This window comes from Carya illinoinensis, chromosome 2 (genome assembly GCF_018687715.1).
Source record: "Carya illinoinensis cultivar Pawnee chromosome 2, C.illinoinensisPawnee_v1, whole genome shotgun sequence".
NCBI lineage: Eukaryota > Viridiplantae > Streptophyta > Magnoliopsida > Fagales > Juglandaceae > Carya > Carya illinoinensis.
This window is the reverse complement of record NC_056753.1, coordinates 32,083,156-32,111,007: the sequence shown is the minus strand read 5'-3', so window position 1 is coordinate 32,111,007 and position 27,852 is coordinate 32,083,156. Positions and strand designations below refer to the sequence as shown.

Genomic DNA, 27,852 nt, shown 5'->3' with positions numbered 1-27,852 from the left:
GCATCTGCTGTCCCATTTTTTCAACAGCAAGACAATAACACTTACAAGCTAGCTGTAAATTAAGTTAGTCAATTAACCACTACTAGTAGAGAGAGAAATGTTCAACCAAATTATAACATGGCTCTAATACTATGTGAAATCATCATTTATCTTAAAAATTTAAATTGATAAAAATATATAAATTTTATTATTTATTTTATATGTTAATAAGATCAACCTCCGTTAAAGTTTGTTTCATATTTGAAGGGCCAAGAATAGCTAGCTAGAAATAGATACACTTTAAATGAGGAGTAATGATTAATCATGTACGACCCTTTATACAACCGTATTTTAAATTACTTCTATAGTTATTTTACAAAAATGTTTTCGTTTAGAACATGGTTGTATATATAAAGTATTGTAAAAAGGGTTATATGCGTATCAATTTTTTAATACTCTAAAACTCACTTCATGTTTTTATCTATTTCTGTTCGAGACTTTAAATTAAAATTTGGACAAAAACTTCAAAAAATCTCGATCTAAATAGTATAAATACATGTAAACCCATTTCCAACAACAGGGAAAAAAAACAAATATATATATATATATAAGGATAGAAATCCGCCAAAGACGATTGACCAAGTCGTAGATATTATATATATAGGTCAGGTATATCATGCCAAAATGGCGTTATAAATTGTGAGAAGATCACTCGTGCTGCTGAGCAGGAAGAGATAGATCATGGGGATGTTTGAAGATTTCCGGTTCTCATTGCTTGGTGGTTTTGCTCTTTCATTACTTTTGGTTCTTGCCCAGGATCAAACAGGTAAGTACGAGTATCTAATTAACATTCACATGATCACATTTAACTTCATGAATACCTTCAGTATACCATTCCCTAGCCTATATTTTAATGCATCTCTCTCTCTCTCTCTCTCTCTCTCTCTCTGTACGTATCTTAGGCTTCATAAGCTTAGATTGCGGACTGCCGGAGAATTCGAGCTATAGTGACCCGACGACCGATATATATTACATTTCGGATGCCAGCTGTGTAAGCACCGGTGCAATTATGAGTGTATCGACTGAATTCAGAACAAATGAAGTTCGTAAACAGCTATGGAACGTCAGAAGCTTTCCTGATGGAGACAGAAACTGCTACTACATTAGACTTACAGCAGGCGTGAGGTACTTGATCCGAGGGACTTTCATGTACGGGAACTACGATGCCAAAGGTGAATTACCTGTGTTCGATCTGCATATTGGACCTAATAAGTGGGATTCCTTGAAATTTGAGAGTGCGTCCGCTGTTATCTACAAGGAGATCATACATGTCCCATCATCGAGTTACATCCATGTTTGCCTCCTCAACACGGACTCTGGAACGCCGTTCATTTCCGCATTAGAACTAAGGCCTTTGAGAAATAACACTTATGTGTCTGAATCGGGTTCGTTGGCACTCGTTGCACGGGCAGATACCGGTGCAACTGGAAGCCAAATATTCAGGTGAGTCGAGTTCGTCTTCATCTATTGTTAATAATATAATACGAAAGATCAAATTTATCTATTTTCTTTAATTTAAATTTTTGAGCAATAAATGATTTCATATATATATATATATGATATTAGAGCAGAAGTCTTAAATTTAAATTTTGCTATATTCTAATTCATTTAATTACATATTCTACGTGATAATTTCACATCTATGATTTTATAAGATTTGCTACGTCTACGTAAATTATTTTACAAAAGGTAAGTCATACAGAGAATAATTAACTAACACGTACATCAACATATGCAAAATTAAAAATAGTAATTATGATCTTTTTCCACAGGTACAAGGACGACAAATTTGATCGGATTGGGTCTGCCGAGAGCTTCAGTGTGTGGACATCGTTAAGCACGCCGCTCATTGTCAACGCCGGTCAGAATACTTACGAACCGCCATCGGTTGTCATGAGCACTGCTGCGACGACAAAAGATGCAAATACTTCGTTGGATTTCTATTGGGACGTCCCTCCTAACGACAACTCTGGATATTATATCTACATGCACTTTGCTGAGGTTGAAGAACTCAAAGCCAACCAATACAGAGCATTCAACGTCAACTTAAATGGAAACTTTTGGTACGGACCTGTTGTTCCCTATTATCTATACGATTTTACTGTGTACAGCCAATCCGCCCTGACAGGAGGAAGATATAATTTCTCACTCACAAGAACTGAAAACTCTACTCTCCCACCAATCATCAACGCCGTTGAGATTTATGAAGTTATACAACTCCTACAAACTGAGACAGACCAGGAAGATGGTGCGTACGTTCTTCGCCATGTCGTAAATATAATTTATTTTTAATGACAGGGTCTATATATATAGTACCTTAAACCTAGTGTACAAATTATTTTCTACTGATTTTTTTATACATATTTTTTTAATGCATGTTGACATTAGTTGATGCAATTATCAACACCAAGTTAATGTATGGAGTGACACGAAACTGGCAAGGAGATCCGTGTTTTCCTCAAGCGTACATGTGGAATGGTCTCGAGTGTAGCTCTGGATCAGGTTACAATAATACCCCAAGAATCACATCCTTGTAAGAGTACTGTGTATTAATACAATTAATATTTGATCTGGTCATGGATCGAAGTGTCTAAATTTGTGGGTTAATCCCGATCGACGACTGTGTATTAATACAACTAATATTTGATCTGGTCATGAATAAGCAGGAACTTGTCCTCGAGTGGATTAACCGGGGGGATTGCCCCTTACATATCCAATCTCACGATGCTTGTATCTTTGTAAGTATCTTTACAAATTACTCATAAAAAATCCTTCACGCTCCATTAACAAAAAGTCAATGCAAGTTTGTATTTTTTTTTTTTTTTTTTTGGTCGTCAATTCAGGGATCTATCAAACAACAGCTTAACTGGATCGGTACCAGATTTTCTATCACAATTGCCATCACTGAGTATTTTGTAAGTTGTTTAAATAATTGGGACTATTAATATATATTATAGCAAATTTCAAGGATGTTAAAAACCAGGTGATTATATACATATATATATTGTCTCTGTTATTGCAGAAAGCTGGAAAAGAATAAGCTCACAGGTTCCGTTCCAGTTCAACTTGTTGAAAAATCAAAGAACGGAGCCCTATTACTCAGGTATATTGCTTTTTATCAGTACGGATTAACAAGATTCAATCATCTCAGATTCCTATGATCATCAGAATCGACAGAAAGATGAGGTTTAAAATATAGATTATAAGAAAAAGGCTATTTTCATTTCAAATCACACACTATGATCATTACCATTTGATGCTTACTTTGATATATTACAAAGAATATATCTATTTTTTAAAATAGAAGGACACAGTAAGTTGCAGCCAACGCTAGTTCGCTCCGCACTGAAGATTATTGCAAATTCTGTAATTCCCAGTCTGCATTTTCGTTGCCATAACTGAATTATGCTTATATTAGCGTGGATCCAAACCTATGCTCATCGGCTTCGTGCAAAAAGAAGAAGAGTATTGCTGTTATTGCGGCAGTAGCATCGGTCGCTGGACTGGTGATCGTCCTCTTATTAACTACAGCGGCTATTTTTTGGAGCCTAAAAAGGAGAAAAAGAAAAGGTGAGCCAACTTTCTTTTTACAGGTCAAATTTTCGATAAGAATTCCGATTTACATCATGCAAGCAATTGTATTTCCTTCATAGATATTCATGTCTAACTGAACTCCATCGTTGGTTATGCGAGGAATCCCAAAAATAGATGCGGAAACAAACAATCAAAATCGGCTAATGAGGTCAGAAATGCGACAATTTACTTACTCTGACATCCTCAATATCACCGATAATTTACAGAGAACACTGGGGAAAGGTGGATTTGGAACAGTTTACCATGGCTACATGGATGGCACTGAAGTGGCTGTTAAGATGCTTTCTCCATCATCTGCTCAAGGGTATCGGGAATTTGAAGCAGAGGTGGCAATAAATCATTACCCGTATTAAACGTACAATAAATAAATAAAGCTTTTTCTAATTCATATATGTGCGGCCTTATATATAATAACAGGTTAAGCTTCTGACTAGAGTTCATCATCGAAATTTGACGACCTTTTTTGGGTACTGCCATGAAGAAGCACACATGGGGCTCATTTATGAGTTCATGGCCTGTGGAAACTTGCAAGGTTTGGTCTAAATTGTTATGAATAATAAAATGTTCAAATTTTAAATGTACATGTCTGGCACAGACTTTTTATAAAAGAAGGAAATACATCACGAAAAAGTGTAAAAAACTCACTTTTCTTGTTGGGGCTCAATTTTCATTAAACTTTTTTTTTTTTTTTTTTTTTTTTTTTTATATTGGGGATTGGGGAGGGGGATTGAACCCAAGACTTCTCTTATAAAGGTTGAGTCTCATGCCATCTGAGCCACATGCTCTTGACAATTTTCATTAAACACTTGTGCAAAACTTATGCATTTAAAGCTTATTCCTCGTATTACTAAATTACGTACACGGAAGAGTCCGCTTACATTTTTATATCACCACTTATAATTATTGTTTCCCATCATTTGGGTTCCTCCGATCTAAACAAGACTAACACCATTTTTTCATATCAAATATGTGTAGATAGAAACACTAACACCCCAATCAGCTGGGATGACAGACTCCGAATATTACTCGAAGCAGCACAAGGTTTGTAGACATACTTTTTTTTTTTAATCATCTCTGATTTTATCATCTTCATGAATCATTCCAACTGTTGTGATCCGTTTTAAGTGACACAATCTCCATTTATCAGTCGATGTGGGGTTTGACATCTCCTTATTTATAAGGCCCCAAGGGAGGGCCAAGTTACATTTGAGCTTAATTACATTTTAAAAAAAAAAAACTAGTCAATTATATAACCGAATCCAATTAGAATCATTATAAAGAATAATAATTTTTTATTCTTAAATAATGTGAAATCTTATATATCACCTATCTTTATTACTTATCAGTCAATATGAGTATTGATGATTTCTCTTTTTTTAAACATCATGTACTTTTTCAAACCATGTGTACTTCTACAAGAAATATAGGTTTTTCCCATGAATTTTTTTTTTTCTCAAGAAAAACATCCGTGGCAGATACTTACCTTATCAGTCAATATGAGTATTGATGATCTGGAAATGTAGGACTGGAGTATCTGCACAATGGTTGTAGGCCACCAATAATCCACAGAGATGTGAAGCCTACAAATATATTGTTGAATGAGAATTTGCAAGCCAAACTAGCCGACTTTGGTCTATCCAAAGTATTACCCAGCACCGATGGTGCTTCTCACGTGTCCACCATTGTTGCTGGAACTTTTGGGTACCTCGATCCCGAGTAAGTACATCCATATCTTAGCTATCTTTGTAAGCAAACTCCATCTATACGTAGGGAATTGGAATGAGAAATTCTAAACAGACATGCTTACAATCTTTGCTGTCAGGTACGGCACATCAAACAGGTTAACGGAGAAAAGTGACGTCTACAGTTTTGGAGTTGTTATGCTGGAGATAATCACAGGCCGACCTGTGATAGCAAGAAATCCTGAGAAGACTCACGTGAGTACATGGGTGAGTTTCATGCTTGCTAAAGGTGATATAAAAAACATTGTTGATCCGAGGTTGCGGGGAGATTTCCACGTTGGCTCTGCCTGGAAAGCTGTTGAAATAGCAATGAATTGTGTATCTCCAACATCTGCTAGAAGGCCTGTCATGAGTCAGGTGGCAACGGGACTAACAGAATGTGTGTCCATAGCTGGGACGGAGGGCTATGAGAGTGAATCGAGGGATTCAATTCCATTAATGATAAACTTGAATCTGACTACTAACGTCAATCCCGTGGCCAGGTAGTAACAATTTGTTCAAAAAAAAAAAAAATTATACTTAATTCTTCTGCTTCTAATTTTGGTATTGTTGCACCTTAATTTGAAACTCTTGATGCAATTAATATATATGCACCTTTTATGTTTTTTTTAAAGCCTAAAATTGTTAAATTAGCCGATCGATGTGCATATATATTGCAACTTTAAGTTTCAAATTAATTAAGGTGCTGAATGCTAAAATTGATAGCTAGTTCGGTTGTCACATGATGCATGGCAAAATGCATGGGTGACCATTTGAGGAATTAAGTGTAATTTCTATAGCGAAAAATAAATGTACTTTTCCAAGCTGTGTGATGTTTTCAATATATGTATCAAACTCTGTTTCTTCGGAAAAATAAATAAAAGAGATTAGTTCCCAGTTAAGGAAATGAAATGCGTGACCTTCTTGCGGAAATGGAAGCAAAAAAAGACCACCAGAGCGTGAAACTCGAAAACATCGATAAAATAGAAGGAATATGTACCCCTTATATCTACACAAAATTTAACGGAAACTATTACTAATATTGATATTTGCAGCGGCATTAACCAAGTTCTTGAATATCGTATCATACCAGTCAGCACGGTTGGAATTTATCGTATCTAAATAGTAACTAGTACGAAGGAGATAGGTGTTTCGTACCAAGCCAAATACTAGCTATTTCAATACATTTTGATCAATACCGACTAGTTTTCGGTGTATCGGCCGAAATTAAGGTATTTTTATAATTAATATAAAAATCCTAGTTTTTTTTTCATAATTTTATTCCAATTCTCATATCTGAAAATTATTTTCTTAACATTTATTAATTCTCTTTTCTTGATGATTGAAAATCAAATATCTACTCTCATTTTCATAAGGAATTTGATTGATTATTTTTCTTAATAGTCAAATTAAGAATTTAGAAGTAATCATTGAGTTTTATAAATATGTGTTTTAATTTTTTAAAGCTTACATTGATGTTATTTTGAAATATAATTTATATATATAATGAATTTATCTATATATAGACTATTCTGAAATAGTATTCGAAATTATATTGATATCGAAATATTTCGTTCTAGTATCTTAACCGAAGCGGTCACCAAAACAATATTCAAAACTTTGGCTATAACATTCCAACCATGCTTGGCAGTCTCGTTTGTTTTCATAGATGATATGAGTTGAGATAAAAATTGAAAATTCAATAAAATATTGTTATAATGTATTTTTTAATATTAGTTTTGTTTAAAATTTAAAAATGTTGAATTATTTATTTTATTTTATATTAGAATTTTAAAAAATTATAATAATTAAATGAGATAAAATAAAATAAAATGAGATGAATTAAATTAAATTAAGAAAAATTGTGAAAATAAAAAAATAAACAAAAATGAAAGAGAAGGTGAAACGCCGATCGATAAAATGGTGCTGACGATAGCAAATAAATGTAATCAATCATATGATTGGTAAAAAAGAAAAAAAAAATGTAATTAATCATAAAAATCTGGAAAAGCTTGTATGCCGCACCCATCTTGTCCGTCCTAGTAGATGGCTGGTCAATTTTTTTAATTTAATGGTTAAAGGTATAATTTTAAGTGTATTAATATATATTTTTTTAATTTTTTAAAAATATTTAAATTTATTTAAAATGTGAAAATAAAAATAAAAACGCCTAACGGTCAAAAAAAGCAATGCTACTCAGGCGGCTCCAAAAATAAACATGAAATGTTGACAGTTAGAGAGATGACTTGTAAAACCTGTTATATAAATTTTTTTGTATAATGTATTGATATAGCTAATTAAAATAATTATTTTATATTAAAAAAATATACAACTAATAATATCAATAAAATAATAAAAATATATATAAAAATAACTTTATATCATTTTTTTATATATAAATTAAGGGCTACATCGGGCAGCTCACGAGTGAAGGAAAAGGAAAATGTTTAGCGCCCGCGTGCACGCACGACACAGCAGTACTCCATGAGAAAATGTAGCTGTCCTCAACAGGCAACCGCTACATCACGACTGTACGTATAACAAATTCAAATCTCTCTCACTTGTTTTTTATTAACTTGTAGTTTAGTATAAATGTCGCATATTTTAAAAAAAAAAAATGATAAATTTATAATTCTATTTTTTAATAATATATTATAATTTTTTTAAATGAAGTCCGTGAATCTTGCCTACCCTAATATTATAACTAATATTATCCATCATCCATATGCAAGAATTATAAGAGACGCGAATCGGTTTTCATGATGCCTTTTGTTGAATCGGAAATATAAGAAGCAAAACCAAGCGAGATATCTCTGCTTCTTTTTATAAAAGAGTAGAAGGGAAAGTTTGGAAAATGAGATCAAATAAAAATTTTATGAATAGTAATAAGATAATTTGTAAATAATAATAAGATACTCTGAGTTAAGTATTAATTGAATTAAAAATAAGAGAAAAAAATTGAATAAAATATTATTAAAGTATAATATTATTTTCTTTTAGAATGAAAAGAGATGAAAACTTTTTTCAAAGATCTCCTAAATTTAGCAAACAATCCCAAACACAACAACCTCTTTGATCCGCGAGATCGATCAAAACCAGCTTTTTCGAAAACTTAAAGACAAGCTGCCCCAAAAGACCACAATTTGATGCCTCCGAAGATCATAAAGAAGTCCACATACGAAAAAATAGAGAAAAGCGGCAAATCGAAGTCATCATGATCATCATCATGATTATCATCTCATGATCTTCATGATCTTTGTCATCATGAATAATATCATTAGTTGCATGACCCGTGGTGATTCCGAGGTAATTTTTAAAGGGAGAAAAAGGCTTTGTGCGGCCTGCCAAAAAAGAAACATAAACACGTGCCAAGCAATGAGGTTGGGGCGACTTTCAAGGGCACGCTTTGGGTTGAATCAAGTAGACAGGACCACTGGGGCTCACAAATATTCTTAAGGGAATGTTTTCTGCGTTGGTGAGCTCGCAGAATATTACATTAGATAATCAACAAAGCGAGCTTTAACTACACAGATTCAAAAGGGACGTACAATCACTTTCATGATCTTCAGCTTAATCATCAGTAGTATAATTGCTAAGCCTTTCTGTACAGAAAAAGGGTCATGATGATGAATAACTAGCTTTCATGTCCACACTTATTATTGCCACTTCCACTACAACTATCTCTTCCTTCTGAGAACAGAACATAATATTAATGGAAGCAGCAAACCTACAAGTACTGAGAATAACGCAGCAAAAAACCTCCCTTTGCTCCTGGGTGGTGGGTCTCATGACTGAGATAATTAAAGAAAAGCCATTATCAGCTAGAGTTTTGAGATCTAGATCACAGAGATATAATAATTAGTTAATTTTGACGTGGATCACAGATTAGATTCTCAGTGTTTTTGGCTGGAAATTGGGATTTGGATGCTATTCATTTGTGCTGAAATGATGAGGAATATGATTAGGAGTCTTTGATTAAAGTTTCTTAATATTTTCTACTCCATGAATGGTGATTATGGTTAGGGTTTAGTAGTGGGAAATGGGTTTAATTGGGAAAAGAGGGGTTGAAAGAAAAAGCAAGATCTGTAGTGGGGCAGTTAATTGAGTCAAGTTGGTGGCCTACACTTTCCAGTGCTTTGACTTGTGACCTGAGAAACTTGAGGTAGTTTGCAGCCTCATCAAGCATTGACGCAGTGTCCATCTTGCTCCCACCAGGAACCAGCCTCTGCAGGGCTCTAATTTTCTCACTGATCCTCTCTCTCCTTTGCCTCGCGGCCACAGTTTGCGGATCCGTTGATATTCTGACATTCTTCCTCTTGGGCTTCTCCACCGCCTCCAAACCTAAGTTCACTACTGGCCTAAAAGCTGCAGCCCGATAAATCATCTCCTTCATTTGTGCAAGGGCCTCTGGATCAGGTTCCATGATGGAAGAGGATACCGATGAACTTGACTGCTGGAAATTGATGTTGGATATGCTCGGACGCTTCTCTGATCTAGACCTCTTAGATTTTGGCGGATTCTCGGAAATGCTCTTAAACCCACCTTTTGTAGTAGCAGAATCAGTTTGAAGAAGATAAGAAGAATGATAATTCGGACCAGCTTTAAGCTCTCTCTGATCACTACTGCTTCTCTTCGTAGAAACAGGCTTAGATTCTCGAAAGTCTTCATGGTAGCCAGTAAATTCCGAGGAACGTTTTGACACTCTCTCCTCATGCTCATTTACCGAGCAGTGCATGTCTTTGTTTCTTGCATTGGAAGCATTATTCTCGGACTCTCCTAAGGAAATTGCAGTACTACCAGAACCAAGATTCCATAAATTTCTGCAGTTAGAGAACATCGTGGGAATCCCATCATGTTCGACCGGCGTGTCTGTGTTATTACTATCTGAGAGCAAGCACTCCTTTCCATTTTGTATGCCATTGAGCAGTTGCGATTGTTTTGACATGTAAAAATCAGCCCAGAATCCGCTCAAAGGGTTCGTTATGTACCGCCCGTTGATCATCAAAGGAGAAGGACATAATTCGGATGTTAAATCTTCTCCAAAGCTTGTCCCAGCTCCTGGTTTCGCAAGCATGGCTTCTGCTGCCAACCTCAATGCTTCTTGGCGGTCGGAAAGATTCGTGTTTGACACAAACTTCATCGAATCCGACACGAGTGTTAGTGGCTGAAACATTACGCCGACTTTATCAGAACTTGCCAAAACATGGGATGTTTGAGCCTCTTGGAACGCCTGGATAGGATTGATCAAAACGCTGGAGTTTGAGCTCGACAAAACTAAGCTTTCCTCAACATGTTGCTGATTACTCCACAAGGATGGCGTATTTGTGACAAGTAATGAACCATCCCAACCCAAACCCTCCATTGAGGATAAAAATGTTCGATGTGACAAAGATATCTCCCGAGGACAAAATGATGAAAGGCGTCTTTGCAAGACCTGAAAATCGTATTGTGGAGGACATGATTATGAGAAAAAAGTAAGAAAAGTCTTTGACGATCTCCAATATCTATGAAAGCTATAAAACTCGAATATCGTTGTCAGAGAGAGGAACGAGTAAAAGAGATTCATTTTTGAGTTATAGCCTTCTGGGACGTACCAATTCCAGATTCAGCTCCCTTAACCAGATTTGTTCTGTCTATCTGATTTCAATAAAGGAAAGAAATCGATCAAATTCAAACCTCAGCTTTATATCATGACCTTATATATGCACAAGCAGTTAATGGCACTAATTAATTAAGCACCCTCTTTAATTCAATACCATGAAAACTGTGATCAGAGAAACAGAACAACTTTGTCCACTGTAGTAATAGGGCAATCTGAAAGAAACTTGAAGGAACTGCTTCAATGACACGTATATACGAGAAAAAGTATGAAATTAAAAGCAAACAGACAATGCAAAGAAAAAAAAAAAAAATTACGTGCAAGTCAAGTAGTACGGTGTACCTAATACCTATCAAGAAATGGGGATTCTCTGAATCAAATTCTACTCAAAATTGAAGACTCAAAGGAAAGATAATAAAGGAAGATTATTTATTTCACCTTCATGAGCAGCCATGGAGAACCAATATCGACGCAGGCAGTGCTTTGTTTCGATGATGAATGGTATGGTACTTAATGCTTATATAGATCGGAAGAACAAATCATCCAATTTTATAATCCAACAACAAGCAGAGGTAATAGTTCTTGAACATGTAAATTAATAAGAGAAAAGGAGAAGCCAATAAAATATAGTTTGCAACAGTTAAAAGAAGTATAATGCATGCATGGGTATTGAAAAAGATAAGGCTTTTTAGTGAGTTTGGTGGGGGTGTAAGGGTATATTTTTGTTGCAGATGGGGAGCATGAGACTTCATAGAAGCAGTTTAAAACCTGAAATAGTTTGATTGTTTAATATATATTGATTTATGTGTTCTTTAAGTGGGGGAAAGCTCTGACCTCCTTTGTTGCTTATGCTATTCCATGCGCACTGTAAAGTTGCAGTAAAAATTGCAGTGAGAAAGAAAGCATCTTTTAACAGTACCAGTACTTTTAAGGATTTCTTCCCTTAATCATAGTTTTAATCATAACCTTTACTGCTTCCCTTTCTACTACACTACTTTTAATCTTTTACTTGGTGGAGATTTACAGGCCAGGTGCACACCATTCTCTTGATTATAACCCTTCATAGGATATGATGGGTTTTAAGCTTCATTCCATCCCTCAGAATTCTGAGATGATTGTTTATGATACTGTCTTAAACGACTTGTAGCATGAATTTAGATATTATCATATTAAAAAAAAAAATTGATATTATCATATTATTATTCATGTTTTAGGAAAATACGAAAAAACAAATGGACATATTCATGTGATTAGAATTGAAATTATGCTTCGAGCTTTTGTTCAAAGTTGAATGTCTGATTCAAAAATAGATATGATATTATGGAGTCCATGTATTATGTATGAACAATATTATATAATGTAGAAGTGCGTGGTAATCCCAAAGTTTTATTTCTTTTTATAAGATATTCTTTTGTCATAAGTGAGTGTAATTAATAAAATTGAGATATGTTCTTCTTCTTATAAGAAAATAAGACACAGAAGAAGACAATAGAGTCAAGTTGCCTACCCACATGCTCTCCATCATAACATCTCTTACTGTCAAACTCCCATGTTTTTTTTTGCCATTCTCTTTGAAAGAAAGCATTTGAAAAGCCAGAGAGAGAGAAAAGAATAACAGAATGAGTATCATTTTCCTCTGAAGTAATGAGTAAAGAAGTACTTGATCACACATTCATCAAATTGAAAATGACCTTGCTTTTCCGCTAGTATAAATTGGGGATTTAAATCCAAGCAATAAAGAATATACAACGTGTTCCTATATTTTAATATATATATACACACACACACACATATATTAGCAAAACGAGGTTTCATCCTCCTATGTCAAGTCCTTAGATCATGTTTTTAGATGTTTGTTAGTTTTTTTTTTTAAATCCTAACTGTTCCTAAATGTAAATGTTAATTCAAAAATATATTTCTATGCATATAGTGAGAGTTCACTCGACAAATTTTGGAACTTGTGAATATCATAATCAATTAGCCTAGGAAGGATGGTGTGGAATATCAAATCACGTGTAGTCTTGTTTGGTTGTATAGATAAAATGAAAGTTGAATAAAATATTATTCGAATATTATTTCTTAATATTATTTTTGTTTTGAGATTTGAAAATATTAGATTGTTTATAATATTTTATGTGAGTATTTAAAAAAATTATAATAATTAAATGAGATGAATTAATTTGATTTGTATAACTAAACCGAGGCGAGCCAAGGCCTCCTCTGTTTTTATATTAGGATGTGACAAAATATTGAAAAATTGAACTGAAATAATAAGGAAAATTATGGAAAATGTTCCCAAGTACCTATACCATGATGTTTAAATAAGTCAACAGATATTTGTGAGTACAATCCCAATTTTCTCCCCCTCGTCACCATAAAACTCTTCTCTGGAATAACATCAAACACAAAATTTCCAAAACGGGAGTGAAATTTCCAAAACGGGCACTCCCGTTTTGGGCTATTTTAATCACAATTCGAGGGTTCCACCACCTTCTCTTCTTGCTTTGCTTAGCAACAAGGGACTTCTGTTTAGCCTATTGCAAGATATACATATGATATTCTAGAGCCTGATGATCAAGTTTTCTATGCCAACGCAAAGTTGATATGGAAACGGATGACCAAGAACTAACAAGCTCAAAAATGGGTCAGCCGAGAGGCCTAATGGAGTGTAGTAATTCATTACGCATGAACCTTAAATAATTGTAATGGTATGAATGAACCACAAAGGAGTAAAGATAATGTGATTTGGGTCTCCTTCTGCGCTACCAGTTTGGTGAGTCAACTGGCATAAAAATGAGGCACCAACGAGCCTGGAGCTGTGTCATTCATGAATGTTGATGGGAGTGCTGGGGCTGGAGGTGTCCTTCCCATTTGTCATCTTATGCTAAAAATGACCTTCAGTTCAGAGGTGCACAATCTCAATGGAGTCCGACAGTTCCATTATTATCGAATGCAAGGACAATAAAGAATAGGCCAAAACCTTACCCCACAATACAAGCCTTCAAGGAGATTTTAGGTTCTGACCAAATTGCATAAAACAAATGATTAGGTTGCCAATGATAATTAAAAAGGATTCTATTCATACTTTTATTCTGTGCAATATAGGGGAGGAGAAAAAGATGGAAAAGACTTTAAAAAGAGGATGCAAAGGTCAATATATTCATTAAAGAGAGTATTTTATTATACTTTCCACGAATCTATTAATCGTTTTGCGGTGACTGTGGTCCTTTGTCTGTACTGCATCTTTTCATCCATGTATTCCGGTAGGTTCTGTTTTATATGGTGTAAATGTAAGATAATGTTTTAGTGGATACGTTTTCACAGAGCTTCGCAATCAAAGAAGCATGGTGGATGGTTATTAATGATTTTATTCTTTTTGACATTTGAAATGATAGATGAACCCCACTTTTATAGAGATGAAGGTGCTGATCTAGATCAATCGGCTGATTTAGATAGATATTTAGTTAGAATACTACTCTTTGTAACTCTTCATTCGTTCATTAGAAAAGGAAGCACTTTTTACTGTTTACAAACCAGAAACTGCAGTGGCATATCATGTGGTTGAGCTTTCTTGGCGATTGGCACCACGACAACGAAGCTGTAATTGGGGAACCTTGAAAACATGTGAGAATTAGAATTTAGCACGTGGGGTTGGCTGTGACCGATCGTTGAAGCCACCACTTTAGAACCACATTCATGGTTGGCCGGCCCCCCCCCCCCCCCCCCCCCCCCTCTTCCCGACACTTGCACGAGTTAACTATTCGTTTGGTTGGAGATAAAATGAAATATTTTATTAAAAGTTAAATAAAATCTTATTATAATATAATTTTTTAATATTAATTTTTTAAAAAAATTAAAAAAAAAATTATTTATTATATTTTATATAAAAATTATAATGATTTTATATTGATGAAATAAAATGAAATGGTTTGATATTACGATACAAACCTACAAAACCAGCCTAACTCTGTATTTCCACATTTTCCTCATTTTAAAATCGTGCTTCCCTTTCATGCTAGTTATTCTATAAAAAAGTTGCCTCAGAAAGCCATGTTACTTCATCCTAAACCTTTTTTTTTCCTTCCTGTTACTTCCAGTCCCAAGCTCAGTTCAGATAACTTATGGGTTACTTAAAATTGGTCCCCTTTATTTTCATCCTTAACTTGTTTGGTCCAACACCCACTTTCTCAGATTCTTCTTCAACCTCAAATGGCCTCTCAGAAATCCCCAAGAGGTTTCTCCAATATGCCAAGAATCCCGAACTGTTTGATTGGATGGTGGGAATCAGAAGGAAAATACATGAAAACCCAGAATTGGGTTTTGAAGAAGTTGAGACCAGTAAGCTTATCAGAACGGAATTGGATAAGATGGGTATTCCCTATAAGTACCCAGTTGCAGTGACTGGTGTTATCGGCTTCATTGGGACTGGTCGAGGCCCTTTTGTGGGCATAAGGGCGGATATGGATGCTCTTTCTATGCAGGTTCGATTAGATTTTGAGAATTTATTCAAAACAACAAAGTTGTATGATTGAGTTACTTTGTTGTTTGTTTGAATATGCAGAGTGGGAATTTGGAATAAAGGTTATTTTATGATACTCGAAAAGAGTTTGTTTTTGTGAACTGTGTTGACGGGGTCTTGAATTTATAGGAAATGTTGGAGTGGGAGCACAAGAGTAGAATTCCTGGGAAGATGCATGCTTGTGGGCATGATGCCCACGTTGCAATGCTTCTTGGAGCTGCAAAGATCCTTCAAGAGCATCGTGAAGAGTTAAAGGTCTGTTGAACCGTATTTGCTTCTTCATTTCGTTGTCTGTCAAGATAAAATGGCTATGTTATGCTGTTATTCACACGACTGATTCAACTACTCTGCTTACCTAAAGCTAACAAAATAAGTAAGGCTACTGGACAGTCTGGACGCTTCTTCACTGGTTCACTTGGCTATTTTATTCGTTTTCCAGGCATATCATTCTTTTTCCAATATGTATAAAGCCTATGACCAATTGTTAAGGGATCGAGAGGGTCCATTATTGCTGCAAAAAGTCAGTTTGTATAAATTTATTTTACATTATAATCACCTGCAATCACGTGCACGGTAGGCTTAGCATGTACCCTAGTTATTTTTACCTTGCTTTATATTTTCGTGTACAGTTCACTTCAATACAAGATTCTAGAGTACTCTCTCTCTTCAATTCCCGTATCCTCATTTACCTCTTATCAATCCCTTTCGGAAAGGGGCTCAAAAGTGCTGATAACAGCTCTTAGGCATTAGAAAAGAGGATATGATTACGCATTGCATAGTAGTAAGGTATGGTTTGTTACATGCGAATGTATGCTTTTTTTAAATCTTTCTTCTTTCTTCTTACTTTTTTATTCCAATTCTGCTCTGATGGAAGTTTTGTCGTCTCATTAGAGATTGAGAGACAGATAAATAGTCACTTATCGTTTAGATATTATGCAAACTTTTTTCCAGGGAACAGTTGTACTTTTTTTCCAACCAGCCGAGGAAGGTGGAGGAGGGGCTAAGGAAATGATAGATGCGGGAGCGTTAGAGAATGTAAATGCCATCTTTGGCTTGCATGTAGCACCTAACTTACCGGTAGGTGAAGTTCACTCTAGAGCTGGTCCCATTGGGGCTGGGAGCGGCTTCTTTGAAGCTGTAATAAGTGGAAAAGGTGGTCATGCTGCTATTCCTCAGCACTCTGTGGACCCAATATTGGCAGCTTCTAATGTGATTGTTAGCTTACAACATCTTGTTTCACGTGAAGCTGATCCGCTTGACCCGCAGGTACATCTAAGAGTGGGAAAATCTCATACAAGCCTTTTGAAGAAAAGTAGATCTCACTGTTAAAAAACAGGATTTCTAATGTCTCCTTTTTTTAGAACTTGCACACTCTAAGCTCTTATAAAATCATTTTCCTATATCATTTAGCCCCAACCATTACTTTTATGAGTTATTTACGAGCATTTTGAGAAAAAATAAATAAATTAGGCTTGCCCTAGCCTAAATAAATTAGGTTTACCATTCAACATCTCAAGTACAGCCACCAAAAATTAGGTTTGCCCTAGCCTCAACCCGTGCCTCATGTTCAAATGGCTGCAACATGTCTATCTAATATGATGTGGCATGACCTGATTAGTTGGCAACAGATGTGATTGCGGAGAAACCAACCACAAAATCATCTTTCTTGCTATATATGATAGTTGCACCGAAAATAGACAATAGGCATGCTAGAGTAAAACAATACTAATTACATAGCTTGCATACGAATTTATTGCTCTTATTGCACCGAAAATAGCCAATAGGCAAGTTGTTGGTGAAAGTGATGAAATTAATGATCAATGACTAAATTTAATTGATTTATTTTCTTGAAAATTGATAGCAGATTTACACCAAAATTTGACCTGCCCACTGTAGTTGATGAATGGGTAATAACGGGAAGACTTGTGAGGCAACATTTTAAACTTGAGAGATGGCAGCAATGGATAATTAAAGACTCTCCAATGATATAGGTAACTGTCAAAAAAATGAAAAATCATAAATTCTAGGAAAAGAAAAAGGCGAGGGTCCTATAAACTCCTGTAAGTACTGAATGATACTGGTAGGGGCATTAGCTGATGGAATGATTTTCAGGCTGTCAAGCTCTAGTTATTTCATGCAACTTAAAGACTAGGACCCCATTTAGATATCAAGCTTCAGGGGACTAGGTAAGGGATTTTTGTAAACAGAAAATATACACAGCAGCCTCACACTTTTTTACACCATTGAAAAATGTGAATTTACTATTTTACCCTCTTCTATTTTACATTAGTGTGTTGGGTGTGAGGCTGCTGTGTAGCAGTGCTCTTTTGTAAAACATGACTAATGTATCTTTAAATGAAAACTTCCTCTTCTGATCTTCTCCCTAATTCCCTGTGTGGTTCATGATATATAACTAATTTGTTCCCTCTTAAATAAGTTCTGAGAAACTCATTTTGTGAATAATCCATGGCATTAGCTTCTTCTGTAGCCACGTTTTCATGCATGTAAATCTGTAGACACTTTGATAATTATGTAAATCTGCTCAATGCCTTTGCAGGTAATTACTGTTGCGAAATTCCAAGGAGGTGATGCATTCAATGTTATCCCGGATTCTGTAATAATAGGCGGCACCTTTCGAGCATTTTCTAAGAGAAGTTTTATGCAACTCCAGCAGCGGATTGTGGAGGTACAGCAGTTAAATGATGCATCGTGTGGCAAAATCTAATGTCTCATTGCTTGGGATTGATGATGAAACATTTAGTGCTAAGAAGTTGCAAAGAAACAGTTCTTGATAAATATATCTTTAACTGGATTCCTTTCCTTTAATGCTTACTTCCCTTTGAATGCCCCCTGTTTTCTCCTTGATAAGCTGAGTTGCTTCTTGAACAGGTTATCACAGGGCAGGCTGCCGTGCAGAGGTGTAATGCAACAGTGAATTTTTTCACACAGGCAAAAATCTTCTACCCTCCAACCATAAACCATCAAGGTTTGCACGACTACTACTTAAATGTGGCTGGGGATATGCTTGGCAGCCACAAAGTTAAGGACTTAAAACCAGTGATGGGATCGGAGGATTTTTCATTTTACCAAGAGGTAATACCTGGATACTTCTTCTTGCTTGGAATGGAGAATGAGACACGTGGACGTCTAGAATCATTGCATTCACCATACTTCCAAGTTAATGAAGATGCATTTCCTTATGGTGCTGCTCTTCATGCATCACTGGCTGCTAGGTATCTGCTTGAATTCCAACCGGAGGTTTCTTTTTCAGAAGTAAAAAAACATCACGACGAGTTGTAAATGTTTCTCGACTATTGTGCTACCTGTTCAGATTCCTCACTGGCTTTTGGCATTACAAAATTTTCATCATGTATTGGGTTTAGATTTGTAATTGATTCGCACGAGATGTGTCCCGACAAGAGTCAAAAAAGTTATGATTTTTTTTTTCTTTCATTTTTTTTATACCCTTAAATAATTTTTAAAAAAAAATCATAATATCATCAAAAAACACTTCCTTAATTACTAAATAAAAATAATTAAAAACAAAAAAACAAAAGAATTTTGTCGGAACCCAACAGTCCGGAGGAGTAGATTTATTCAAAAATAATAATGTAATGATATTCTGACATCTTCAATCCTGAGCATTTGAGACTCTACTAGCATTATTTTGACTTTCTAGCGTGTCGCTTAAAACTTTGATTAATCCCATTTTCTTCCCGGACTTTGACTAATTCAATTATGGATGTATTTGATAAGATGAAAGTGATACATATCTAAAATCTAGACCACATTCCCCCGGCTGCCCTGTATCTGTAGTCCGTAATGTTTATTGCTTACGAGTCATGAAACATACCACAATCAAAGGTTGGAGCTAAGAAGATAGAAACGTGCAAATAAGCATCACCAACTTTGTCCCCTCTTGGAATACGTTTCAGATTCAAACCGGCTGTAACTTCCATGGCTAGAAAAGTCGACTCATTCAAGGCAGTAGCTGTTATTGGATGGTGGTAGGGAGGGAGGTAACTGCTACACAAGTGAAGCTCACCCTCATCTCCGTATACTTCCCTCCATGATAAGTAAAAAGGACGAAATGTAAATCTGTTCATAACATCCAAAATGGGGATTTATTGATTGGAATAGCATGCCCGAGGGGCCGAGATGAGAATTTGCGTCCATATCAGAATACTCTGAACGGTAGTATCGTTCATCAAATCAGATCAACGATTGCAAAAGCAGATACAATTTAGTCCAATTAATGCGTCAAATACTCCTAGAACTAGAGGTGGCCTTGCACCAACTACAAGACAGTTTCATAATTTTATTGCAAAGAAGAAAAAGCATCCCACCAGAAAGGAGGTTGCAAGATTAATTTAATAACACCACAGTGGCTCAGGAGCAGGCACACGCACACGCACATACGGTCGACTGACAACTCAATAAAATGTAAGATTTCTTATGCCTGAATTCGTCTAAGATAATAATAGTACGTCTAATTTTCCTAGACATCTGAATGGTGAAATGTCTATGTTTCAAAATCCTGTGGGGGAGTGAGAAGAGATTAATCACATTTAACCAAGTGTATTTTGCTCATAAGTCATAGCTAGACCTACACGCCCGAACTAACATTTATCCAAACATGCATCTCAGAAGCCTAAAACTTTGGATGATAATCCCAATAGAGGATCCAAAGCACTTGGAGAAAGCTTTCTTGCAAAAAGGAAACAAAGTGAAGACGGTTGGTTATTGTAAATGCACGTCTTACTTTCAAAAATCTTCTTGAAAAAATCTTCGTTGATATCAGCTTTCCCAAATGTAGCAGGGTGAGCACCACCTCTTGACCAGTCCACGTAAGTAAGGCTCCTGTTTGCCAAAAGATGTGGAGTTTGGATGCTCAGCATTGTCTGGAAGTAGTGCTCATCCACATAACATGCCGGTTGGCAGAACTCTTTAAATTTGGGGTAGTAAGTGGTGTCTTCAACTATCTTCACTGCAAGTTCCCGATTAACTTCAAACCACTGAGACCCTTTACGCCAGTTGGTGAGGTTGACCTCCGGTGTCATGTTTTGATTATAGCGCCCTCTCCCATAGGGACCAAGTTCATCAATTGAACCCACAAAGCTGTACCTGGATCTTGATATGTAGTGATAAATAATGCTGAAGTTGTGGAGAGGAATGCAAGCCTCAGAGAGGAGGACAAACCATTCATTTGACATATCAAGCAATGCATTAGCTAGGAGTCTCCTCTCAGCATCACACATGCTCATTCTTCCCCACTCTGCCACCTGCTCAGGAACAACACCATATAAATTATGTACAAGCTCTGATAGTTGATAATTACTTATCAAAAGATAATCATTGATTGTTGGAGATTTCCCCAGTGATATTTGGTGGCAATAAACAAATCATTATGACCTTTCTTAACCATGATAATGCTTCCGAGATATAGTGAAAATTAAGAAAAGCAGCAGGTTGGTAATGACTGGCCAAATTATACAAGTACATAGCATGGTCCACTATTTTTCATGAGGTTACCCATTATCTCCCATGACAACTGCTGGAACCACAACACATCATCATTAGATACAACTCAATTCAAGATTGGATCGACAAAACCTGCTGTGCCATTTTATCCCGTCAAACCAAAACCATGGTTAAAAGACGCTGACTCAAAGTGTAGTCCTGCCTTATGCTCAAATTATATGCTTAAATTAAGTTCTAGTGATTATTGCAAATAATTTCCCACTCCAAGTCCTAGTGCCGCTGCATATCGTTGTAAAATGCAACTTGATGATGTCCACTCATAATTGGGGGTTAAATTGACAAAATCTTGACATCTTACTCCAGGACTAAAAACCATGGTCAGAATACATTCACAAAAAAGAGCTGAACCTGACTTATGCTCAAATTATACATATATTAATTCACTAGTGATTATTGATTTGATAAAAAGTTGATGATTGAATCATTTATAATTTTTTTTGGGGGGGGGGGGGGGGGGGGGGTGTTGACGACAGGCAGAATGAATGGTCCACGAATACAATACACACAACCATAGGCATTAGCTGGTCCCAAGTTGGCTCACATCTAACTGGAAGAACTTGTCAAAAGTTCAGAGCACATACTTGTAAAGCTAAAAGTGAGAATGAAAGAAACTACTATAAAACTTTTCCTGGTGAGGGTCTTTCCTTGTGGCCAGGGAGCAATGTGATACCCCATAAGATAAGGATAAGGATAAGGATAAGTGGTGTATGGGATCCCACCGGGAATGAGAAGTTCATACTCTTTATAATGTTACCAATAGAGCTCCAATTGTGAGGACGTCGAAGTCCCACATTTCTAGTTGGGATAGGCTCTAATACCATTTGTAATGCCCCAATGGAAGACCCAAACCACATCACCTATACTCCAAAAAGACTAGTCAATGATACAATTGTAGCCGCATTGGAAAATTATAAAGAGCAAAAACTTCTCATTCCCAAGCAATGTGGGATCCCATACACCACCTACCATTATACTTATCTATCCTTATCATAAAGGTTATCACAAGCAACGTTCAACAATATTCCCATAGTTATAAGTTTGTTATTGCTTAGTCCATGAAGTAAATGGTAATATCTCAGTAGAAATAGTAGCAAGTTTTTACACCCTTTCCATTATTTGGCCCAAAAAACAATGATGAAACACACATCGCAATTCGGAAATCATTTTGTACTAAACCCAGGCACATCACAGGCTATGTATAGAATATTCTAACCTATCCTTTTTCTATATTATAGCTCCATTTCTCTTTCTCCACATTGTTTTGCCATGTAAAATGGTCAAAAGCTTGGACGTAAACCAATATGGTTTTATGGTACCACCTCCTTAATTAATTAAGTTAGGATCCAAAGAATCCTTGTCCCAAACATTTGGGCGGTTAAAGTGCGAAGGCCCATTTCCCACTCGACTGCTTGAGCCAGCCAAATGAATCCTCTTTCAACATTCAACTACTAATAGGCCAGAATTTTTCTAACTAAATTGCATCAATCGATTCCACTGACCTTTCAACTTTAAACATGTCACTTCTCACCACTGCAGTTAATGGCCTTCAACATAAATACTGAAACTTCTCAAATTAAATCTATAAGGTCTTATAACCTGTCAGTGCTTTTTTTTTTTTTTGCTTTAAAAAGGAAGATATCTATCATTGACCCTTAAAATGACCAACCAAAAAATTATTTTACTGATGACTAAATTAGAAAGACCAGCATCTAGAATTTTAAAAGAACATTAATAACATAATTATCAACATATCCTTGAGGAAATTCCTAGCAATTCATTCAGGAAAAAGGCCATTACAATCAATTACACCCTCATGCCACCAAATACACGTTAAAAAGTGGATGGTTGCTGATACCTGACTTGGGATTTGTCTCCTGTAAAAAACGGATGAAGTTGTAAAATTGGCATTGTAAGATGGCAGTGAATGAACGTAGATTGAGTAAAGCCCCTCGTTCCCCTTAAAGAACCGCTCCCAAAGGGGTGACATTGGCAATGGTCCCTTTGTCAAGAACATGAACGCAATCTTGGGAACTCTCTTGAATGGATAAGTATGTATCCGAGGAACAGATGAAGCCAGCCACAACAACTGCGTGTCATTCATGGTGTGCAACAGATTTGATGGAGGTCTAATCCAACTCTCTACAGTAGTTTGCTCGTCCAAGCAAGGCCTAAGAGTGGACTCTGCAACGGGAGCAACAATCTGAACTTTGAAATACCGAGTCATATACATGCTAACAATTGAAACGCCAAGGCCCAGCACCAAAAATATCAAGAAAAATTGAAGGACTCTCAAAGGGAAAGCCCTAAACTGATTTGTTCTCACAGTAGTGGCGGGGTCCTTGCCTTCCTCCAATGCCATCCACCTTGATTGCATCTTTACCTCGATTTTCAATCAAATCCAGCTTCTGGGTGCGATGTTTTAGAGAACATCGAATCCAATATCACCCATTTCAAATAAAAATTTCCCCCATTGGCAGAACCATAAGCCCGGGAATGCATCTCATAACGGCAATGATAAGGCGACTTCGGTTTGGGTATTTGAATTTTTCCAAGAATAAAGACACATAAATGGTATCTAGATGTGGGAACCCACCAGGACCGAGATCAACGGAGGAGACGTTGAATTGGCCTCATTAAATGGGTTCTCCACTTCTTCACCCCGAGAGAGAGAGAGAGAGAGAGAGAGATATAAAAAGCTTACCCCCGAGGAGAACAGTAATGCCTCAACCAAACCAAAATTTCCTATTCCAATTCTCTAGGCACTTATGGAAACAACACGTAACACAATGACGAAAGAGAAAAAGAAAAAGGTAGCAGAGATATTACCATTTGGGGTGCTTATGGTATGGGCTAGATATAAGGCTGGAGTTCGTACCAAAGAGGTTTGAGAAATAAGAGTGAGGGATCAAGTCCACTGTTCACATGCTCTGTCTTTGCGCCAGCTTTCATTGAACGTGGAATTAGCGTGTGGTGATTAGAAAGGTTCAAGGCAATTTGAATTTTGATATCTCTCTCTGTTTTTTTACGTTGAAGGGTGTTGTCGAAACTGAAGCATCATCGCCCTCGAGGAAAAGAGAGAGAGACAGAGAAGGCGTGAGAAGTAAGTAAAGTAGGGTGGAGGGCCTGGAGGCGTTGGAAAATATATATAAAAACTTGAATTTTTGCGGTTCACGGATCTTGTCGGGTCCTTGGAGTTCGGAGAGGATTTACAGGATCAGATGTTGCACTTCAGGGCCATTTTAGCTGGGTAGTTTACATCTTCTACCCAAAACTTTCAGGATTAAGGTTCGTTGTATCATTTTGATACAGAACATTCAACTTTTAACAATGATTTTGGTCGACTTTTACACAATTATTAATGGGTTACGTGTGTTCGGGTCTTTTTCATAGTTTTTGGACACTTCTTTTAATCTCTATTAACTATAAAGAATTGTGTTTAATAATAAAATTAAATATTTTTTTAACTAATGATAAGGATGGAAATGACGAAATATTTTAAATTAAAAATAATAATTTCATTGATAACAACGTGGGCGCGAGAAATGGTGGAATAAATCATTCCAGAAAATAGAGACAGGTTATTGTTCGAGATTTTTTTTTTTTTCCGTGCAATTAGATTGATTGAGGCAGACCTTCTTCGCTCTCTTTTTTTTTTTTAAATGTTAGTTGTAGTAGGCCATGCATCATTTTAATTGACCTACTTGGATCCAGACTTTTTATGATTCTTATGAGCAGTTACTATTACTATATTAGTTGTAGTTTACTGTTATTATTAGAGTATAAATATATTTGCCGCTAATTACTCTTTTTTTAAATAAATAAATAAATTTAAGAAATATATATATTTTTATAATAACAAACCTTATTTTTTCAAAAAGAATATATAATTTTTTTTTTTTTTTTTTTTTTTTTTTTTTTTTTTTTTATGTCGGGAACTCTCCAAAGCAAAGAGCCCCTTCAACCCACCCTGCAGAGTAAACCCCAATCTTATACACCTTACTCTCGAAAGTTTCCATACATGAAGATATTTAAATCACTAGCTTTTGAGACTAGGCCCCAAAATGATTGTTTGGGGCCATGAGGTATTGAACCGGACCTTGAAGGGAGTCATATCATAAGTCCACTTGTTGCAAAATCCCAAGGCAAAATCACCAGAATTCCTGAACTAGTGAAAATGAAATACCACGCGACTAATATCTTTAGCACATGTTTTATCAGATCAAATAGAGCTCATTCCAACTTCCAACCGAAATATTTCACTCGTACCAGATAATCATATAATTAAGAATCACCCCAGGAACTAATAAATTGGTAAACAAAAGGAAGCCAACATAATCTATGCTCATAGAAATCTCAAAATGGACACAGCCCATGCATTTTCAAATTTTAAACCTCTGAGGAGTGTCTTGAACAAAACAAATTCGGGTTCTAAGTACAAACTCCTAAACTGAAATTTAGTTTAGCTATAAACAAATACAAGACTACGAAACTAGTGCTTCATGATCAACCACTGCCTCCCATAACCAAACTCCTCATACAGCAAGCTGCTTACTTCTCTGAAGAATTGGGTCCACGCTTCTTCCCAAATCCAACTACTGTAAGATAAACCAACCCGCAGCATACTTGTCAGTTGCTTCCGTTGACAGGTAAACATGACTCATACAAAACAGACGATCAATTGTTACAAATATCACATACATACATACATATATATATAAATACACATGCTTTTTTGGGTTTGCTAGATAAAAACAGCTAGGAATGGAATTTTGAACCCATACCCTCACCCTCCATCCCTTATTTATGAAGAAAGAGATGCCATTTGATCTAAGACCCCATTGACACATCTTACAATACCCTTGGCTATCCATAATTCACAACTATTAACTTCCACAGAAACATACATTGACCCTCTCAAAGCACACATGCTGTTAGGATAAGCCTAGAATACTAGGCCTGAGAAAATCATTAACGGGACTTATTAAATACGGGTGATACAGGTAAGTAATTCAATAAAATTAAGGCTATGATTATAATTTTGTAAAATGAGATGGTCAATATGCAAATGGTCACACACACACACTTTTTTTTTTAATATCCGTGGGTGTCTGGGCCAGCTTGCACGCACCTCGACTAATCCCACGGGACTTGAAGTTAACGGCCAGGTAAACCTCCAATGGCCATGAGGGGACTCGAACTGGTGGCCATTGGAGAGCAACCCAAAGCCTGACCAACTGAACTACCCCTTAGAGTTCACATATATATTTTTTAATGCAAGTAATGATTCTTTATTAATAAGCGCAAGGACGCAACTCGGGTACACAGAAAGCATACAAGAGAAACACCTAGCTAAGAAGATAAAGATACGAGGTCATTCATATATTCTTATTCTATTATGTTTCTGTTCTTCCTAGTGTAAGGCATCGAACACCGGTGTTTACCAAGAGCTATGTAATGTGACAAATTTTTGAACATGTATTTCTGTTAAAAACATAGATCAAACAAAATCCATGACATGGGTTGTCATGGGTTTTGCCCCTACATCCCGAGAAGCTGAATCATAAAGGAATTGGATTCTATGGCCAGAGGTGCCTGCTGTAGATGCATCAGCCAATGATACCATTACTAGGGAAACTAAGCTCAATATTAAATTTGATGCCCATCGGACACCAAGCCAAAAATGAGCTGTTTTACTTCATGCCTAGCATTCTTCTTGCATGTTATTCTGATGCCAAAAACTCTGTTATGGAACCAATTCTGGGGATACATCAATGGGTCATTTCATACCCACTTGACACCAAGCCACAGAACAATATGATGTCAGAACAGACAATTATACGACTCTATAACCATTAAATAAGATCTAAATTGGGAGTTAACCATGCTTTATAAGAACAGTTACCCATCAACTAAATGTATGTATGCATGCATACACACTTTATATTCTTAGAAATCATTGCATTTTTAAAATAATATAAAAAATCAATTGTCGGTTTCAGTATTTCACAATCCAAAGCACTAAATAGAACTAGTAGACAAAGAGACATATGATAAGATTACGAAACCTAAAATCATTATAGTAGAGAGAGAGATACTGACCAGCGGTGACGAAGCGGCGATTGTACTGCATACGCTTGTGGGCGCGGCCTCGAGGCTTCTTCTTCTTGTCCTGCTTGGCCACCTTTGGAGTCTGACCCCTCACCTTTCCGGCACGTGCCAGCGATCCGTGAACCTTACCTGCTCAGTTTCACAAATCCAATCACAATACATGAAAACATATCTTAAATCTATAACCTAAAACAAATAAATTGAAATGAGGAAAATCTGGAAATATCACTAACAATAGAGAGATAGTAGTGAGCCTCGTATTACCCATGAATTAGTTTTAGAACTTCTTGCTGTGATGGAACCGCCGGCAAACACTTGACGAGCGAGAGAGAATAGACCCCGAGTGTGTTGGTAGCAACTTTGGGGCTAGGGTTTCGTGGGAGTATATAGGCGCCCGTCAAGATCAACGGCTGATATTAGTGTACTGGCTTACTGGGTGGTTGTTTGACCTCATACGCTGTCGTTTTTCTTCCTTCTTTCGCAAAATCTAACCGCCACAAACACTCAAAATTAATAAAAATACAAACAATTCAAATCATATTAATTTTAAGCTGATAAATTAATAAACATATTTTCATGTTTTCACTAATTTTTAATGCCAAACACTTTTTTATTTTCATACGTGGAGTACTGGTCGAATACATAATCTCCATTTTAGAAATATGAGTCTTATGCCATCACGCCACAAACCGTTGGCTTTAATGACAAATACTTAAATTATATAAAAAATA

General features: G+C 36.2%; 5 protein-coding genes across 5 annotated transcripts; 2 read left to right on the top strand and 3 right to left on the bottom strand.

Annotated features, from left to right (window-relative positions):
• The first annotated feature begins 685 nt into the window (after positions 1-685).
• LOC122300989 (putative leucine-rich repeat receptor-like protein kinase At2g19210) lies at positions 686-6,261 on the top strand. The gene is made up of 13 exons (XM_043112034.1): positions 686-805; positions 942-1,482; positions 1,812-2,287; positions 2,428-2,572; positions 2,706-2,777; positions 2,883-2,954; positions 3,062-3,142; positions 3,458-3,609; positions 3,748-3,959; positions 4,051-4,165; positions 4,609-4,674; positions 5,157-5,349; positions 5,456-6,261. The coding sequence occupies exons 1-13, from the start codon at positions 721-723 to the stop codon at positions 5,859-5,861; spliced, it is 2,616 nt and encodes an 871-aa protein (XP_042967968.1). The 5' UTR covers positions 686-720; the 3' UTR covers positions 5,862-6,261.
• Positions 6,262-8,975: 2,714 nt separating this feature from the next.
• On the bottom strand, positions 8,976-11,023 carry LOC122300985 (transcription factor bHLH87-like). Its single transcript, XM_043112031.1, has one exon. It carries the CDS (start codon positions 10,714-10,716, stop codon positions 9,400-9,402), a length of 1,317 nt encoding a protein of 438 aa, XP_042967965.1. The 5' UTR covers positions 10,717-11,023; the 3' UTR covers positions 8,976-9,399.
• A 3,913-nt stretch (positions 11,024-14,936) lies between these two features.
• LOC122300984 (IAA-amino acid hydrolase ILR1-like 4) lies at positions 14,937-18,925 on the top strand. Its single transcript, XM_043112030.1, has 5 exons — positions 14,937-15,434; positions 15,602-15,727; positions 16,424-16,738; positions 18,030-18,158; positions 18,362-18,925. Exons 1-5 carry the CDS (start codon positions 15,075-15,077, stop codon positions 18,770-18,772), a joined length of 1,341 nt encoding a protein of 446 aa, XP_042967964.1. The 5' UTR covers positions 14,937-15,074; the 3' UTR covers positions 18,773-18,925.
• An 835-nt stretch (positions 18,926-19,760) lies between these two features.
• On the bottom strand, positions 19,761-24,302 carry LOC122300986 (glycosyltransferase BC10). Its single transcript, XM_043112032.1, has 2 exons — positions 22,869-24,302; positions 19,761-20,754 (listed from the first exon to the last, which is right to left on the bottom strand). Exons 1-2 carry the CDS (start codon positions 23,385-23,387, stop codon positions 20,116-20,118), a joined length of 1,158 nt encoding a protein of 385 aa, XP_042967966.1. The 5' UTR covers positions 23,388-24,302; the 3' UTR covers positions 19,761-20,115.
• A 1,062-nt stretch (positions 24,303-25,364) lies between these two features.
• Positions 25,365-27,544, bottom strand: LOC122300988 (40S ribosomal protein S30). The gene is made up of 3 exons (XM_043112033.1): positions 27,386-27,544; positions 27,113-27,250; positions 25,365-25,608 (listed from the first exon to the last, which is right to left on the bottom strand). The coding sequence occupies exons 1-3, from the start codon at positions 27,387-27,389 to the stop codon at positions 25,562-25,564; spliced, it is 189 nt and encodes a 62-aa protein (XP_042967967.1). The 5' UTR covers positions 27,390-27,544; the 3' UTR covers positions 25,365-25,561.
• Between the last annotated feature and the right edge of the window lie 308 nt (positions 27,545-27,852).